General features: G+C 41.3%; 1 protein-coding gene across 16 annotated transcripts in view; it reads left to right on the top strand.

The window, feature by feature from the left end:
• The window catches only part of Apc (APC regulator of Wnt signaling pathway), a 94,917-nt gene extending 78,789 nt beyond the window's left edge, over positions 1 to 16,128 (top strand). For all 16 annotated transcript variants that reach the window (XM_085699995.2, XM_085699991.2, XM_085700000.2 and 13 more), the window contains 5 exons: positions 3,333 to 3,472; positions 4,119 to 4,196; positions 4,848 to 4,964; positions 7,286 to 7,500; positions 8,572 to 16,128. In XM_085699995.2, coding sequence (XP_085556121.2) covers positions 3,333 to 3,472; positions 4,119 to 4,196; positions 4,848 to 4,964; positions 7,286 to 7,500; positions 8,572 to 15,142 — 7,121 coding nt within the window. In that variant the 3' untranslated portion in view covers positions 15,143 to 16,128. The remainder of the gene's footprint in view (positions 1 to 3,332; positions 3,473 to 4,118; positions 4,197 to 4,847; positions 4,965 to 7,285; positions 7,501 to 8,571) is intronic.
• The last annotated feature ends 266 nt before the right edge of the window (positions 16,129 to 16,394 follow it).

The raw sequence follows: 16,394 nt of genomic DNA, 5'->3' as shown, positions 1-16,394 counted from the left end.
CAGAGGCACTTGCCAAGCCGGATAGATTGTCCAGCCCTGTAGCAAACAGACTCCCCACAGTAGGACCCCAGGAATTAAACAAATAGTCTGAGTGATGCTTATGGTTGTGAAATTGGGGTATCAGTCTACAGAATATCAATGTGGACCCCAATACTTACTTAAGAAGAGAACATCTCAGGCTAATGATGACTGTCTAAGCCATATGATTAAAAAAAAATTCTGTACTTTTAAAAATTAAATGTCCTATTACCTTGTTTTAGTGTAACTGCGAGTCTACTCAATATCACTTGAAGCAGTTGGCTCTTCCTTGTCTGTAAGGACAACTAACTGTCCTATCATTCAATAGTGAGCCCATCTAGACGCTGTTTCCTCTGCACAGACACTGTCAATAGTGCGCCCATCTAGACACTGTTTCCTAGCAGACATCAGTGCAGGAGGGTATACTCACTTCTGCATTGAGACATACTCATTTCTCTGCTGGTTATGAATTTGCATTATATTTCAGTGAATCCTTTTATAGTTTTAACCTGTGAATTATATCTTTGCCTCAGAATTCACTGATTTTTTTTCTTTTTACTTGCCTAAAATTATAAACGGATCCCTTTTATCTAATATTTCAAGTTTTACTAATTTTTCTCAGTTATAGTCTTTATAGAATTGTTGACATACAGTAGTATATCTTTAATTTTTGTTTAAAATCAAATCCTAAAATTGATATTTTTAGATAGGAGAGTTCCTGACAATTGAAGGCCTTCTTAGCACCTTCTTTAGACCATTTTATCTTTCTTAGGAAGTAATCCTAAGTCTAGGCAAGACTTTATGCAAAAACAGAGCATAGAGTGTTTTACCTTGGTACTGAGACCCTGCTTCACAATACTCTATATCTTGAGCGTCTCATCGGCATCCAGGGCCATGGTCTTCAGGTCTTTAGTGACTCCCTAGTCAGTATCTTGTATCAAAGTAACAGTTATGTCGCTGTCTCCTTCTTCTTTACTCAACTATACAAAACACTGGCCTTCACTGGAGCCTGGCCTTCAGCTCTCGTTCTCCGTCCCTGTGCTGGATCTTTTTGTTTCTAGGGCTCCACTTCCTGTATTAGTCATTGTTCAGCCGGTGTTCTCTGATTCACATGTCAATCTAACTTTTCCCTCCTAAGTTCTATGTGTGTTAGGCAAACACTCTACCACCAACCCTTCTGGATATGTTTTCATACTACTTATCTGGCATCTTCCTTTATATGGTATTCTAGACACTTCTAACTGAACTCTCACAAATGGAATTTGTTACCTTCATCCCAAAATCTGTCTCTTCCAGATTTCCTTTTGGCATTCTAATAAACCGGTTGTTCAAATCAAAATCTTAGGAAAATCATCCATGACTGCATTGGTATCTCCTACATTAGCAAAGGAGCACTTTAATCCTAACTCTTGAATATATCTCAAGCCAGGCATGGTGGCACACACCAAGTGCTTGGGAGGCAGACTAAGGTTTATCTCTGAGTTCAAGGCTGGTCTAATCTACATAGGGAGTTCCAAGTCTGTCAGGATGCATAATGAGACCGTCTCAAAAACAACAGCAATATGTGCATGTGTGTGTGCATGCGCACATGCATGTATGTATGTGTATATATATATAATTGCTATTTCTCATTGTGAAGCGAGGCACCATTGTCTCTCTGGCCCTGCATATTCTGTACTACTTCCGGTCCTAAGCCATTTTGCACATTGCACTCATACTTTCTTTACAGTGCGCCTCTAATTATACCCTCTTCCTAGCATCCTGATCTGCTCATTGTTGTGGCTTCAGTTGGTGGCCTCCTCTTTGTTGGGCCCTTACACACACTGTTTATCCTGCCAAGCTAGACTAATTCTTTCTCTTCCGTGCTCTGCCCCTGTTAGATACTCAGTCATCCAATAGACTTCACCTTAAACTTGGTTTCTTGGGGCCTTCTCCACTGCAGATCTGGGTGCTGCACACCATTCGTAAGTTTCGTGAAGACAGTGACTAGATTTGTTTCACCCACTACTTACCCATTATTGCAAATAGATGGAGGAAAATCTTCATAAATATGGTTTAGATTTTCTTTATACAAATTAATTTGCTTGCCAGTGTTCAGAGAATTGACTATCATCTCTTCTTGTCATAAAGATCTGCATGAATCCTCCTGTAATTAAGATACCTTGTCTTACAGTTTTAAGCTCAACGTAGAACTTCATTTTGTGAGTTTACAAATTCTTCTGCTGATCTTTTCATGTTCTTCATGAAATGTTAGTGTGCTGGTCTTTCAGGTTAGCAACCTGCTGAGACTTACAAGCTCATTTTTTTTTAATGCCTGAGCAACCTTTCTTTAAAAGACCATACCCCGAGTCCTGTGGTGCTTGCTGCTGAACAACGCTTTAATAGTCCGTGTGCATTTTTACCTTCCTTTTATTCTCGTCCTCACCGTTTCGCTTCCCTTTTGTCATAGCTCATTCCTTTGTTGTCTCCCCTTTTCCTTCCCCTTTATGTTCCTCCTTTCCTTGCTAGTGTTGACCACTGTGAGCGTTACTAAGCATACCTGCTAGTTGAATATTAGGAAGGAGGAAAATACTGAGTCCTGGTATGGCTGATATATTATAGTATCCAAGGGAAGTAAGATTATTTTGTAAAGAAACTTTACAGTTGGCTGAATAGGTCATTCTTTTCATGAAATAAGTTTTACTTCATGCACAATTTCATTTAAAAGTTTCAATATTCCGAAGGATATTTATTTGACACTTTAAAAAAGTATTAGGCCACCGGGTGGTGATGGCGTATGCCTTTAATCCCAGCACTTGAGAGGCAGAGGCAGGTGGATTCCTGTGAGTTCGAGGCCAGCCTGATCTACAAGAGATCCAGGACAGGCACCAGAAACTACGGAGAAATTCTGTCTCGGGAAAAGAAAAAAAAAAGTATTAGGCCACAGTAAATGACAGTGGAAAGTAGTTTTAAAGCCCTTATACTAGCAATAAGTTAATTTTTCTGTATAGGTTTAGGAAGGCCCATGTTATAACAAATAGCTCCATTGTTGCCAGGGCACAGTGTATGTCAGGGTGCAGAAAACAATGGTGATGTCATTCAGTAAAGCTGGAGGGGGGAGACACTGGCCAGAAGTGGAATCATTGTCGGTTGTACTTTATATTACACAGAAATTGTTTATAGCAGTTTTGTGGCTTTTTCATTCTAAAGGCAAATTTATTTAAATCATGTAGTCTCAATCTTTGAGATTTTCCCCTGGTTTTTAAGCTGCCAAATTATATCAGTTTATTTGATTCTAGATTATTATATTTTTTCCTTTTACCCTTGTTAATTAGGGGGACTGCAGGCCATTGCAGAGCTGTTGCAGGTGGACTGTGAGATGTACGGGCTTACTAATGACCACTACAGTATTACTTTAAGACGGTATGCTGGAATGGCTTTGACAAACTTGACGTTTGGAGATGTTGCCAACAAGGTATGTCTTTTTATAAGATTTACTTCTTAAGATAGCTCAATTAGTAGTCAGTTTATTTTCAGAATAACAACTTTTTGAACTAAAGAAGCAAAGAATTACTTACGATTTTTTTGGTGTTTCTATCCCACCGCAGCTGAACAATGACTGATAAAAGCGTCCTTTCTCCCTACTGCATTCCCTACTTAGTAGGCTGTCTTGTGCCTGACGATAGGCTGCTGTGCTGAATTGACACAGCTGCACCAGCAGCATTGCTCCTCATACTGGGGATGTAGCAAAAAATGGTGGTTCATTCACCTAGAAAATGCAGACCACCAGTACTGCAGGAAAGAATAATTGCTAAAACACTGTTCCAGGAGAAAGCATAAGCTACCGTGACAGACAGTCCACACCCTGAGTCCACCAGACAGAACGCCGGGCTCTGCCCTTCGCTTATTATTTCTCAGGGCTTTGTTTGGCTTTTCCAGTTAGGTAAAGGAAGTAGATAACAGAAATGGCATCTGTCCTACATCTAGGTAGTTTTGTTCTGGGTCTTGTATAGGTAAAATAACATTTATGGTTTAAGTAAGAACCAGCTTTGAAATTCAGTAGCTAGAAAGAAAGCCACTTGAGGCCATCTCACGATCCTGCTCCATGTCTCCTGTTGCAGGCTACACTGTGTTCTATGAAAGGCTGTATGAGAGCACTCGTGGCCCAGTTAAAATCTGAAAGCGAAGACTTACAGCAGGTACTACTTAGAATTTCTAGTGTTTTTCCTGGGTAGTAACGATTTATATTAAACTTTGACTCGGTATTTAGTGATTTATGTTAAAGTATGGTCCCATTAACACTTAAGTAAAGGAAAATATTTATGTTGAACTAATTCCTTTTGGCACCCTAGTAATATATATAAGAAATTTGCTATAGGCAGAAAATTCTATTTTTATTATTATAATCAATCATATTTAAATTAGTGGGTTTCATTTATGACCTTTCAAAGCATGCAAATGCCATGTTTTGATAATAATGTAGCTGGAGCATTCCTAATCCTAAATTTGACACTATTTGTATGCTGCTTGCATGACACCACATGTGGAAAATCTGTGTTGTGAAACTGTTCAGTGCACTAAGTTATTAAAATACTACATAAAATTGCCTTTGGGTTAAACATGTAAGATACATATATATGGAATGTAATCTTATACCCAGGGAATGTCACGCGTGTACTAATATTCAAAAAGCCAATTTTAAAATCAAAACACTTACGATGCCAAGCTTTTTAGATAAGATGTATTTAACTTGTAATAGATTTCTATTCTTACCTCTGGAATTAGAAACAAAAAGGTAACTAGTATGACTCATTTTGTATGCAAATTATTTTAAACCTGATTATTTACAGGTTATTGCAAGTGTTTTGAGGAATTTGTCTTGGCGAGCAGATGTAAATAGCAAAAAGACATTGCGAGAAGTTGGAAGTGTGAAAGCATTGATGGAATGTGCTTTGGAAGTTAAAAAGGTAACTTTGAAAATGTTCAGTACTGTAATAGGTAATCCACCTGCCTCTGCCTGCCTAGTGCTGGGATTAAAGGTGTAAACCACCAGAGGGACCCTGTCTGAAACAAGGTGGGAGGCAAGACCCAGCACCAGAGGCTGTCCTGATTGACCTGCACATGGTGGCATGCACACACCTATTCTCTCAGCTCACACAGACACTTGAGGTACACGCAGCCTTGTTTAAATGTATGGAGGTTCTTAGAAAGATACCGTTGAAACTGCTAAATAGGTGACAGGTGGATAGCCACTGCATGCTGAAGAAGGTACAGGATATCATCCGTTGTTAAACTACAGTGAGATGCTATTATGCATACCATACTGAATTAATGTTAAAAAAGTAAGCCACACATCAAGGTAGCTGAGCCACTGGAGGTATTCTGTACTGCTGTTGGGAATGGAAAAGTGTGTGTAAGCACTTAGGAAAACATTTGGACAGGATTTTATGTTAAACATAAACCTTCCAAACTATCCAGCCATTCCATTCTTTAACATTTTCCTACAGGAACAAAAACTAATGTTCTCACACAGATTGAAACACGAATGAATGTGTTTCATAATCTTGTAATGTCCAAAAATCAGAAGTGACCAAAGTCTTGAGTGGATCACTGTTTCCGTCTCTCCTAATCTGCATCCTGATACCTTTTCCTTTGTCTCAAAATCCATTTAGGTTATTTAATTGGGTTTTTTTTTCCCTCTTTTCCTGCACTTTATACTTTTTGATCAATTGTTGTTCTGAAGCTTCTTTCCTGATTCTAATTGCTAATCATTTCTCCCCCTTCTTAAGCCCTTCTCCACGTCCTTCTCTCATCCCGTCCCAAGTACACTGCACACACTGCCGTGTGCCTGAGCCCCTCCCCCAGCTTGTAATCATTTTATGCCTCCTGTAATTTCAGCTGTAAAGTTTGTTTACTGCAGACCATTGGTCTGGAGGCTCTGGATCATCTGTGTTCTTTGTCTCCCACTTTTAAGTCAATTACAGTTTTCCTCACTTCAGAGTTTTTGCCACTTTTCCTGTTGATCATCCTACCTTTACTTCAGTCACATTGTAATTAAAGTGAACTCCAGTCCTTCCTACTTGTGCGTACACGTGTGTGCATGCATGCGTGTGTGTGTGTGTGTGTGTGTGTGTGTGTGTGTGTGTGTGTGTGTGTTTGCGCTTGCGCATGTGTGTTGGGGTTTTTTGTTGTTTTGTTTGTTCTTGTTGTTTTGATACTGGGTCTTACATAGAGAAGCTGGCCTTGATTTTATAACAGTCTTCCTACCTCCTATCTTAGCCACCCAAGTTCTGGGATTGTAGGCATGCATCACAACACCTGGCTAGGGACTTAGATGAAACTGGCCATTTAGGTAAGGCATCATGACTTACTGGAAATTAGACTCTGTGTGTCTGCACAGATGCTAGGGTTCAGACTCCAAGTAAAGTAATTCAGACCCTGTTCAGAATCTAGCTTTTGTTTCTGGTGTTTTCTCTCTACATTGTCTACATTATCTTTCTACAGTGTTGTCCCCTTTGTGAGGTATTTATATTAAATTCAGACTGCGTAACCTTCTTTTTAGAGTACTGTATTGCATCTATATTGTCTGAAGTGCTTCTTGTCCTACTAGAAACAAATACATTTCTAATAAAGATTCCTTGATGGTGTCATAAAAAGAAACACTGACATCTGGAGTATGACAAAGTATGACCAGATACATTAATTGTGTATCTGAATGTATCTGTGGCAGTTACATTTTTTTTTATATTAATGAGCTTGGGCATTTTCATAATTACTTTGTTTCTTTAGGAGTTTTAAGAATTTGTACATATTCTAGTACTTTTCAGAAGTTACATTCTTTTTAATCAATAGCATATGAATACATATATTTGTTTTTAATACAAATAGAATATTATATAACCTTCTCTGTAGTATGTTGCCATTTAGTACTTAGATATCCTTCCATATACATACACAGTATATGAAGGTGTTTTAATTGAGTTTCTGTTATCCTCCTGATAATATTATTTTGTGATAGTGAATACAGTTACTGAATATCAATTCTGCTTCATATTCTGGGTTCATTAAAGATATCTAACATCTAACATCTAAACACTTAGAACAAAGGTCACTACTTTAACACTGTGTTGTATAATAGGAACAGAGCTGACCTAGATTTCATTTGGCGTGCATGAAAGTGTTTGTAAATGAGAAGTTACTGATTTACTAGTGAAGAATGTGCAGAAAGCAGACAAAAAGAAAAAGGATTCTAACATATGGATGCATACTCTGTTTCCATCATTAATAGGAATCAACCCTCAAAAGTGTCTTGAGTGCCTTATGGAACCTGTCCGCACACTGCACCGAGAATAAAGCTGACATATGTGCTGTGGATGGAGCACTTGCATTTTTGGTTGGCACTCTCACTTACCGAAGCCAGACAAATACATTAGCCATCATTGAAAGTGGAGGTGGGATATTACGAAATGTGTCCAGCTTGATAGCTACAAATGAAGACCACAGGTATATGCCAAGTTTTATATTGTTTTTAAATAGATTATTATAGTTTATTTTCTTTAAAAAGACCTAATTGTAAAATATTTTGTGTCATAAAAGCTTTAAGCAAAATGTCCTTATTGCAGTGTGAAGATGATTACAACTCCAGGTATAACTCATTTGCATGGTTTTGCTAGTAAAGTTTGAAGTATCTTATAGAAATCTACAAATAAATAAATGGTAGTTGAGAGGTACAGCCTACCTGTAAAAATATGAATAAAAGTCAGAATACTTTCAGTTCTTTCATGCCTGTTTAGATAATGTAAAGAAATATAAAACTAATTTTCAAGCAAAGAAAAAACTACTGAGTACGACGTAGGAAGTATAAAAGCTTTAACAGTTTTCTAATGGTGTCTTAACCCCAGTCTTCAGATTGCTTAGTCATGAGCCATTCATCCAGTCTGCTAAACTGTGGAGCTTCAGGAGTCACTTCAGATTGAGGCAGCGTGTTGTCCTGTAGACGGTACATTTTCATAGTGCATATCATGTTATTTTTAGTGTGCCAGCAATCACATACAAAGGACATGGTACTTTCACAGGTACAGAGATCACTCTAGAAAGTAAGCTTGCTGTTCTAGAAGCATGTCTGCTCCCTGACTACGTAAAGATCTATCAATCACCTGTCTTCGGCTTCCAAGATACTTCAGTATTCAACATGGTTGCTTCACCATAAATTAAATTGCCACGGTCCCTGTTTAATTAGATTTCATGATGTGTTTGTAGTTTTTAAGTTAGGAAACTTACTGTGTGATGGAGAAAATATATTTATTCAAAAATAATTCTTTTTCTCGTGTAGTGGATCAGAGTAGGACACAGAGTAAATATTCTTTTCCTACTTTGGGTCTGACAGATGGATACTTTGAAACAGTAAACATTAAATGAACCAAGAGAACAAAAGGAGAGGTGGCCAGCTTGGTTGACAAGAAGCTGATAGACTCGTATTGTCCTTGTTGTGTTTGTAGTCGTCTCAGGGTTTGCCGTTTTCTGTCCACTAGTCACATTTCCCCCTGAATCTTATGTGTTCTTGTTTTAATTCAGGCAAATCCTAAGAGAGAACAACTGCCTACAGACTTTATTACAGCACTTGAAATCTCACAGCTTGACAATAGTCAGTAATGCTTGTGGAACTCTGTGGAATCTCTCAGCAAGAAATCCTAAAGACCAGGAAGCTTTATGGGACATGGGGGCAGTGAGCATGCTCAAGAACCTCATTCATTCAAAGCACAAAATGATTGCTATGGGAAGTGCTGCAGCTTTAAGGAACCTCATGGCAAACAGACCTGCAAAGTATAAGGATGCCAATATTATGTCTCCTGGGTCAAGTTTGCCTTCTCTTCATGTTAGGAAGCAAAAGGCCCTAGAAGCAGAGTTAGATGCTCAGCATTTATCAGAAACCTTTGACAATATTGACAACTTAAGTCCCAAGGCATCTCATCGTAGCAAGCAGAGACACAAGCCAAATCTTTATGGTGACTATGTTTTTGACACCAATCGACATGATGATAATAGAGCAGACAATTTTAATGCTGGGAACATGACTGTTCTTTCACCATATTTAAATACTACAGTATTGCCCAGCTCTTCTTCATCGAGGGGAAGTTTAGACAGTTCTCGTTCTGAAAAAGACAGAAGTTTAGAGAGAGAACGAGGTATTGGCCTCAGCACTTACCATTCAACAACAGAAAATCCAGGAACCTCTTCAAAACGAGGTCTGCAGATCTCCAGCACTGCAGCCCAGATTGCCAAAGTTATGGAAGAAGTATCAGCCATTCACACCTCCCAGGAAGACAGAAGTTCCGGCTCTGCCACTGAATTCCATTGTGTGACGGATGAGAGGAATGCAGCACGGAGAAGCTCCGCTTCCCATACACATTCAAACACATACAACTTCACTAAATCGGAAAATTCAAATAGAACATGCTCTATGCCTTATGCCAAAGTGGAGTATAAGAGATCTTCCAATGACAGTTTAAACAGTGTCAACAGTAGTGATGGCTATGGTAAAAGAGGTCAGATGAAGCCCTCCGTCGAGTCCTATTCTGAAGATGATGAAAGTAAGTTTTGCAGTTATGGTCAGTATCCAGCTGACCTAGCCCACAAGATACATAGTGCAAATCATATGGATGATAATGATGGAGAGCTGGATACACCAATAAATTACAGTCTTAAATATTCAGATGAACAGTTGAACTCTGGAAGACAGAGTCCCTCACAGAATGAAAGATGGGCAAGACCAAAGCATGTCATAGAAGATGAAATAAAGCAAAACGAGCAAAGACAACCCAGAAGCCAAAACACCAATTATCCTGTCTATTCTGAGAACACGGATGATAAACACCTTAAGTTCCAACCACATTTTGGACAACAGGAATGTGTTTCCCCATATAGGTCTAGGGGAACCAGTGGTTCAGAAACAAATCGAATGGGCTCTAGTCATGCAGTTAATCAAAATGTAAACCAATCTTTGTGTCAGGAAGATGACTACGAAGATGATAAGCCCACCAACTACAGTGAGCGTTATTCAGAGGAAGAACAGCATGAAGAAGAGGAGAGACCCACAAACTATAGTATAAAATATAACGAAGAAAAACATCATGTGGATCAGCCTATTGATTATAGTTTAAAATATGCCACTGACATTTCTTCCTCCCAGAAACCATCATTTTCTTTCTCAAAGAACTCATCAGCACAAAGCACTAAAACTGAGCATATCTCTCCAAGCAGCGAGAGTACATCCACACCTTCATCTAATGCCAAAAGGCAGAGTCAGCTGCATCCAAGTTCAGCACAGAGAAATGGTCAGGCTCAAAAAGGGACCACTTGTAAAGTCCCCTCCATCAACCAAGAAACAATGCAGACTTACTGCGTAGAAGACACCCCCATATGTTTCTCAAGGTGCAGTTCATTATCATCTCTGTCGTCAGCTGAAGATGAAATAGGATGTGATCCGACAACACAGGAGGCAGATTCTACTAACACTCTGCAGATAGCAGAAATAAAGGAGGACGATGGAACTCGATCAACTGAAGATCCGGCAAGCGAAGTTCCAGCAGTGTCCCAGAACGCTAGAGCCAAACCCAGTCGACTCCAGGCTTCTGGCTTATCTTCAGAATCAACCAGGCATAAAGCTGTTGAATTTTCTTCAGGGGCCAAGTCTCCCTCCAAAAGTGGTGCTCAGACGCCCAAAAGTCCCCCCGAACACTATGTCCAGGAGACCCCACTTGTGTTCAGCCGATGCACTTCTGTCAGCTCACTTGACAGTTTTGAGAGTCGCTCCATTGCTAGCTCTGTTCAGAGTGAGCCTTGCAGTGGAATGGTGAGTGGCGTTATCAGCCCCAGTGACCTTCCAGATAGCCCTGGGCAGACCATGCCACCAAGCAGAAGCAAAACCCCTCCTCCTCCTCCCCAGACAGTCCAGACCAAGAGAGAGGTGCCAAAAGCTAAAGCATCTGCTGCAGAGGAGAGAGAGAGCGGCCCTAAGCAGACTGCTGTGAGTGCTGCGGTCCAGAGGGTCCGGATCCTTCCAGATGCTGATACTCTATTGCATTTTGCCACAGAAAGTACTCCAGATGGGTTTTCCTGTTCGTCCAGCCTGAGCGCGCTGAGCCTCGATGAGCCATTTATACAGAAGGACGTGGAATTAAGAATAATGCCCCCAGTTCAGGAAAACGACAACGGGAATGAAACCGAGCCAGAGCAGCCTGAAGAGTCCAGTGAAAATCAGGAGAAAGAGGTAGAAAATCCTGATTCTGAAAAAGACCTATTAGATGATTCAGATGACGATGATATTGAAATATTAGAAGAGTGCATTATCTCAGCCATGCCAACAAAGTCATCACGCAAAGCCAAAAAGCTAGCCCAGACTGCTTCAAAATTACCTCCACCTGTGGCAAGAAAGCCAAGTCAGCTGCCTGTGTACAAACTTCTGCCATCACAAAACAGGCTGCAGACACAAAAGCATGTTAGCTTCACACCAGGAGATGATATGCCCCGCGTGTACTGTGTAGAAGGGACACCTATAAACTTTTCCACAGCGACATCTCTAAGTGATCTGACAATAGAATCCCCTCCAAATGAGTTGGCTGCTGGTGACGGGATTCGAGCAGGTACACAGTCAGGTGAATTTGAAAAACGAGATACCATTCCTACAGAGGGCAGATGTACAGATGAAGCTCAGAGGGGGAACATCTCATCTGTAGTTATGCCAGACTTGGATGACACTAAAGCAGAGGAAGGAGATATTCTTGCGGAATGTATCAATTCTGCTATGCCCAAAGGAAAAAGCCACAAGCCTTTCCGAGTGAAAAAGATAATGGACCAGGTCCAACAAGCATCAGTGACTTCATCTGGAACTAACAAAAATCAATTAGACACTAAGAAAAAGAAGCCGACTTCACCAGTAAAGCCCATGCCACAAAATACAGAATATAGAACACGAATGAGGAAGAATACAGACTCAAAAGCTAACGTAAATGCCGAAGAAACTTTCTCAGACAGCAAAGACTCAAAGAAACAGAGCTTGAAAAACACCCCCAAGGACTTCGGTGAGAAGCTGCCGAACAACGAAGACAGAGTCCGCGGAAGCTTCGCCTTCGATTCGCCGCATCCTTACACCCCTATTGAAGGAACTCCTTACTGCTTTTCACGAAATGATTCTTTGAGCTCTCTAGATTTTGATGATGACGATGTTGACCTGTCCAGGGAAAAGGCTGAGTTAAGAAGGGGAAAAGAAAGTAAGGATTCAGAAGCCAAAGGTATCTGCCACACAGATCCAACCTCAAGTCAACAGTCAGCTAGTAAGTCACAAGCTAATACAAAACATCCAATAAATAGGGGACAGTCCAAACCAGGGCTTCAGAAACAACCCACTTTCCCCCAGTCCTCCAAAGACTTGCCAGATAGGGGGGCAGCCACGGATGAAAAATTGCAGAATTTTGCTATTGAAAATACTCCAGTTTGCTTTTCTCGAAATTCCTCTCTGAGTTCCCTTAGTGACATTGACCAAGAAAACAACAATAACAAAGAAAATGAACCAATCAAGGAAGCTGAACCTGCTAACACACAGGGGGAACCAAGTAAGCCTCAGGCATCTGGGTACGCGCCCCGGTCATTTCATGTCGAGGACACCCCTGTCTGCTTCTCACGAAACAGCTCCCTCAGTTCTCTGAGCATCGACTCTGAAGATGACCTGCTGCAGGAGTGCATCAGCTCCGCAATGCCGAAAAAGAAAAGACCTTCAAGACTCAAGGGTGATAGTGGAAAGCAGAGTCCCAGAAACATGGGAGGCATATTAGCTGAAGATCTGACACTTGACTTGAAAGATATACAGAGGCCAGATTCAGAACATGGCTTATCTCCTGATTCAGAAAACTTTGACTGGAAAGCTATTCAAGAAGGTGCGAACTCCATAGTGAGCAGTTTGCACCAGGCTGCCGCTGCCGCTGCGTGTTTATCTCGACAGGCTTCGTCCGATTCCGACTCCATCCTCTCACTCAAGTCAGGCATTTCCCTGGGCTCACCCTTCCATCTCACACCTGATCAAGAGGAAAAACCCTTCACAAGTAATAAAGGCCCAAGAATTCTCAAACCGGGGGAGAAAAGCACATTAGAAGCAAAAAAGATAGAATCTGAAAATAAAGGAATCAAAGGTGGGAAAAAGGTTTATAAAAGTTTAATTACTGGAAAGATTCGATCTAATTCAGAAATTTCCAGCCAAATGAAACAGCCTCTCCCGACAAACATGCCCTCAATCTCAAGAGGCAGGACCATGATTCACATCCCCGGGGTTCGAAATAGTTCCTCCAGTACAAGTCCTGTTTCTAAAAAGGGCCCACCCCTCAAGACTCCAGCCACCAAAAGCCCTAGTGAGAGTCCGGCAGCCACCACTTCTCCTAGAGGAACCAAGCCATCAGTAAAATCAGAGCTGAGCCCTATTACCAGGCAAACTTCCCAAATTAGTGGATCAAATAAGGGACCTTCGAGATCAGGATCTAGAGACTCTACTCCCTCAAGGCCTACACAGCAACCATTAAGTAGGCCACTGCAGTCTCCAGGGCGAAACTCGATCTCCCCTGGTAGAAATGGAATAAGCCCTCCTAACAAACTGTCTCAGCTGCCCAGAACATCGTCTCCGAGCACTGCTTCAACCAAGTCCTCAGGCTCTGGGAAAATGTCCTATACATCCCCCGGCAGACAGATGAGCCAACAAAACCTTACCAAACAAGCAGGCTTACCCAAGAATGCCAGTAGTATTCCGAGAAGTGAGTCCGCGTCTAAAGGGCTGAACCAGATGAGCAATGGCAATGGATCCAATAAGAAGGTAGAACTTTCTAGAATGTCTTCAACTAAGTCAAGTGGAAGTGAGTCAGATAGATCAGAAAGGCCTGCGCTAGTACGCCAGTCTACTTTCATCAAAGAAGCCCCAAGCCCGACCCTAAGGAGGAAACTGGAGGAATCTGCCTCGTTTGAATCCCTTTCTCCATCTTCTAGACCAGATTCTCCCACCAGGTCCCAGGCACAGACCCCAGTTTTGAGTCCTTCCCTTCCTGATATGTCTCTGAGCACACATCCGTCTGTTCAGCCTGGTGGATGGCGAAAGCTCCCACCTAATCTCAGCCCCACTATTGAGTATAATGATGGAAGACCAGGAAAGCGCCACGATATCACGCGCTCCCATTCTGAAAGTCCTTCCAGACTGCCCATCAACCGGGCAGGAACCTGGAAGCGTGAGCACAGCAAACACTCCTCGTCCCTCCCTCGAGTGAGCACTTGGAGAAGAACTGGAAGCTCGTCTTCTATTCTTTCCGCTTCATCAGAGTCCAGTGAAAAAGCAAAGAGTGAGGATGAAAAGCATGTGAACTCCGTGCCGGGACCCAGACAAACGAAAGAAAACCAGGTGCCCACAAAGGGCACGTGGAGGAAGATCAAAGAAAGTGAAATTTCTCCCACAAACGCGGTTTCTCAGACAACGTCCTCGGGTGCTGTCCATGGTGCTGAATCAAAGACTCTGATTTATCAGATGGCACCTGCTGTTTCTAAAACAGAGGATGTTTGGGTGAGAATTGAGGACTGTCCCATTAACAACCCTCGGTCTGGAAGGTCTCCCACAGGTAACACCCCTCCAGTGATTGACAGTGTTTCAGAAAAGGGAAATCCAAGCATTAAAGACGCAAAAGACAGCCAGGGAAAGCAGAGTGTGGGCAGCGGCAGTCCTGTGCACACGGCGGGCCTGGAGAACCGCCTGAACTCCTTTATTCAGGTGGACGCCCCAGAGCAGAAAGGAACGGAGGCGAAGCCAGCACAGAGTGGCTCTGTGCCTGCAGCAGAGCCTAGTGAGGCCTGTGTAGTCGAGCGCACCCCTTTCAGTTCAAGCAGTTCCAGCAAACACAGCTCACCTAGTGGGACTGTTGCTGCCCGAGTGTCGCCTTTTAATTACAACCCGAGCCCTCGGAAAAGCAGTGCGGACAGCACGTCAGCCCGGCCCTCGCAGATCCCAACACCGGTGAGTAACAACACCAAGAAGCGGGATTCAAAGACTGACAGCACGGAATCCAGTGGAGCCCAAAGTCCTAAGCGCCATTCTGGGTCTTACCTCGTGACATCTGTTTAAAAGAGCTGGAAGAACAAACCTAGGAAAAGCTGGTCTCATCCCAACTGCTGTATAGAGACTTGTTTCAAAGAAAACTTTAAAGGTTGAAAATTTTTGTAAATAGGTTTGATTCTTGTTAGAGGGGTTTTGTTCTGGAAACCATATTTGATAGTCCACTTGGTCCTCACTGGTCATTTTGGAAGGCACTCTTGTTAGGTAGGAAAAAAATGGTAAAGCCAAGTATATTTGTACAGAATGTTTTACATGTATTTAAGCAGCATCCATCCCATCATCCTTTAATTATCGCTTATCTTAAGATAACACTACAGATAGACGCTATATGATATATTGCTGTTATCAATCATTTCTAGATTATAAAATAAACTTACATCAGGGAGAAATTGGTATTTATGCAAAAAAATAGTCCTCGTGAATCCATCTAATGTCATAATTAATCATGTGGCTGTGAAATTCACAGTAATATGGTTCCCAATGAATATGTTTACCCAGCCTGCTTTGCTTTACTGCATGAATGAAACTGATGGTTCAATTTCAGAAGTAATGATTAATGGTTCTGTGATCACATGTGTGCTTAGGATAGCTACAGTGTAACAATTTACACTATTTTGTGCTCAGATCTGTGTAACTGTAAAACATTGAATGGAACTATTTTACCTGAACTAGATTTTATCGAAAGTAGGTAGAATTTTTGCTATGCTGTAACTGTTGTATATTCTGGTATTTGAGGTGAGATGGCTGCTCTTTTATTAATGAGACATGAGTTGTGTCTCAAACTAAATGAACATTTCAGAATAAATTATTGCTGTATGTAAACTATTACTGAAATTGGTATTTGTTTGAAGGGTCTTATTTCACGTTTGTATTAATAATTGTCAAAAGGGCCTCTTTTAAAAGCTAAATGTAAATTTTTTCTTGAGATTCTATGCATTAAGAGTAAAATTCCCTCTTACTGTAATAAAGACAATGAAGAAGATTGTTGACACTTACCCATTCCTAAAATTTATTTTTATGTACTTAGCACCTCTCAGTGCTTGCTGTCCCCACTTCTTCTCTTACTACTCTGGAGTCTGATTAAAGCAAATGCTTGGAATAGCACAAGACGAGGACAGATTGGCCCACATAGAATAATAGCTCCTTTTCCCTAATAGGATTCATACTTGAAACATTGGTTTTTGACAGGTATCACTTGTGTCTTTCAGGCTTTACAGTGCAACTGTCTTACCCCGTCATCTCCTCCATGTTGATACTGGGT

The sequence above is a fragment of the Myodes glareolus genome, chromosome 13, assembly GCF_982192425.1.
Source record: "Myodes glareolus chromosome 13, mMyoGla1.1, whole genome shotgun sequence".
NCBI lineage: Eukaryota > Metazoa > Chordata > Mammalia > Rodentia > Cricetidae > Myodes > Myodes glareolus.
Note: the sequence above shows the minus strand (reverse complement) of the source record. Positions and strands in the feature narration are given on the sequence as shown.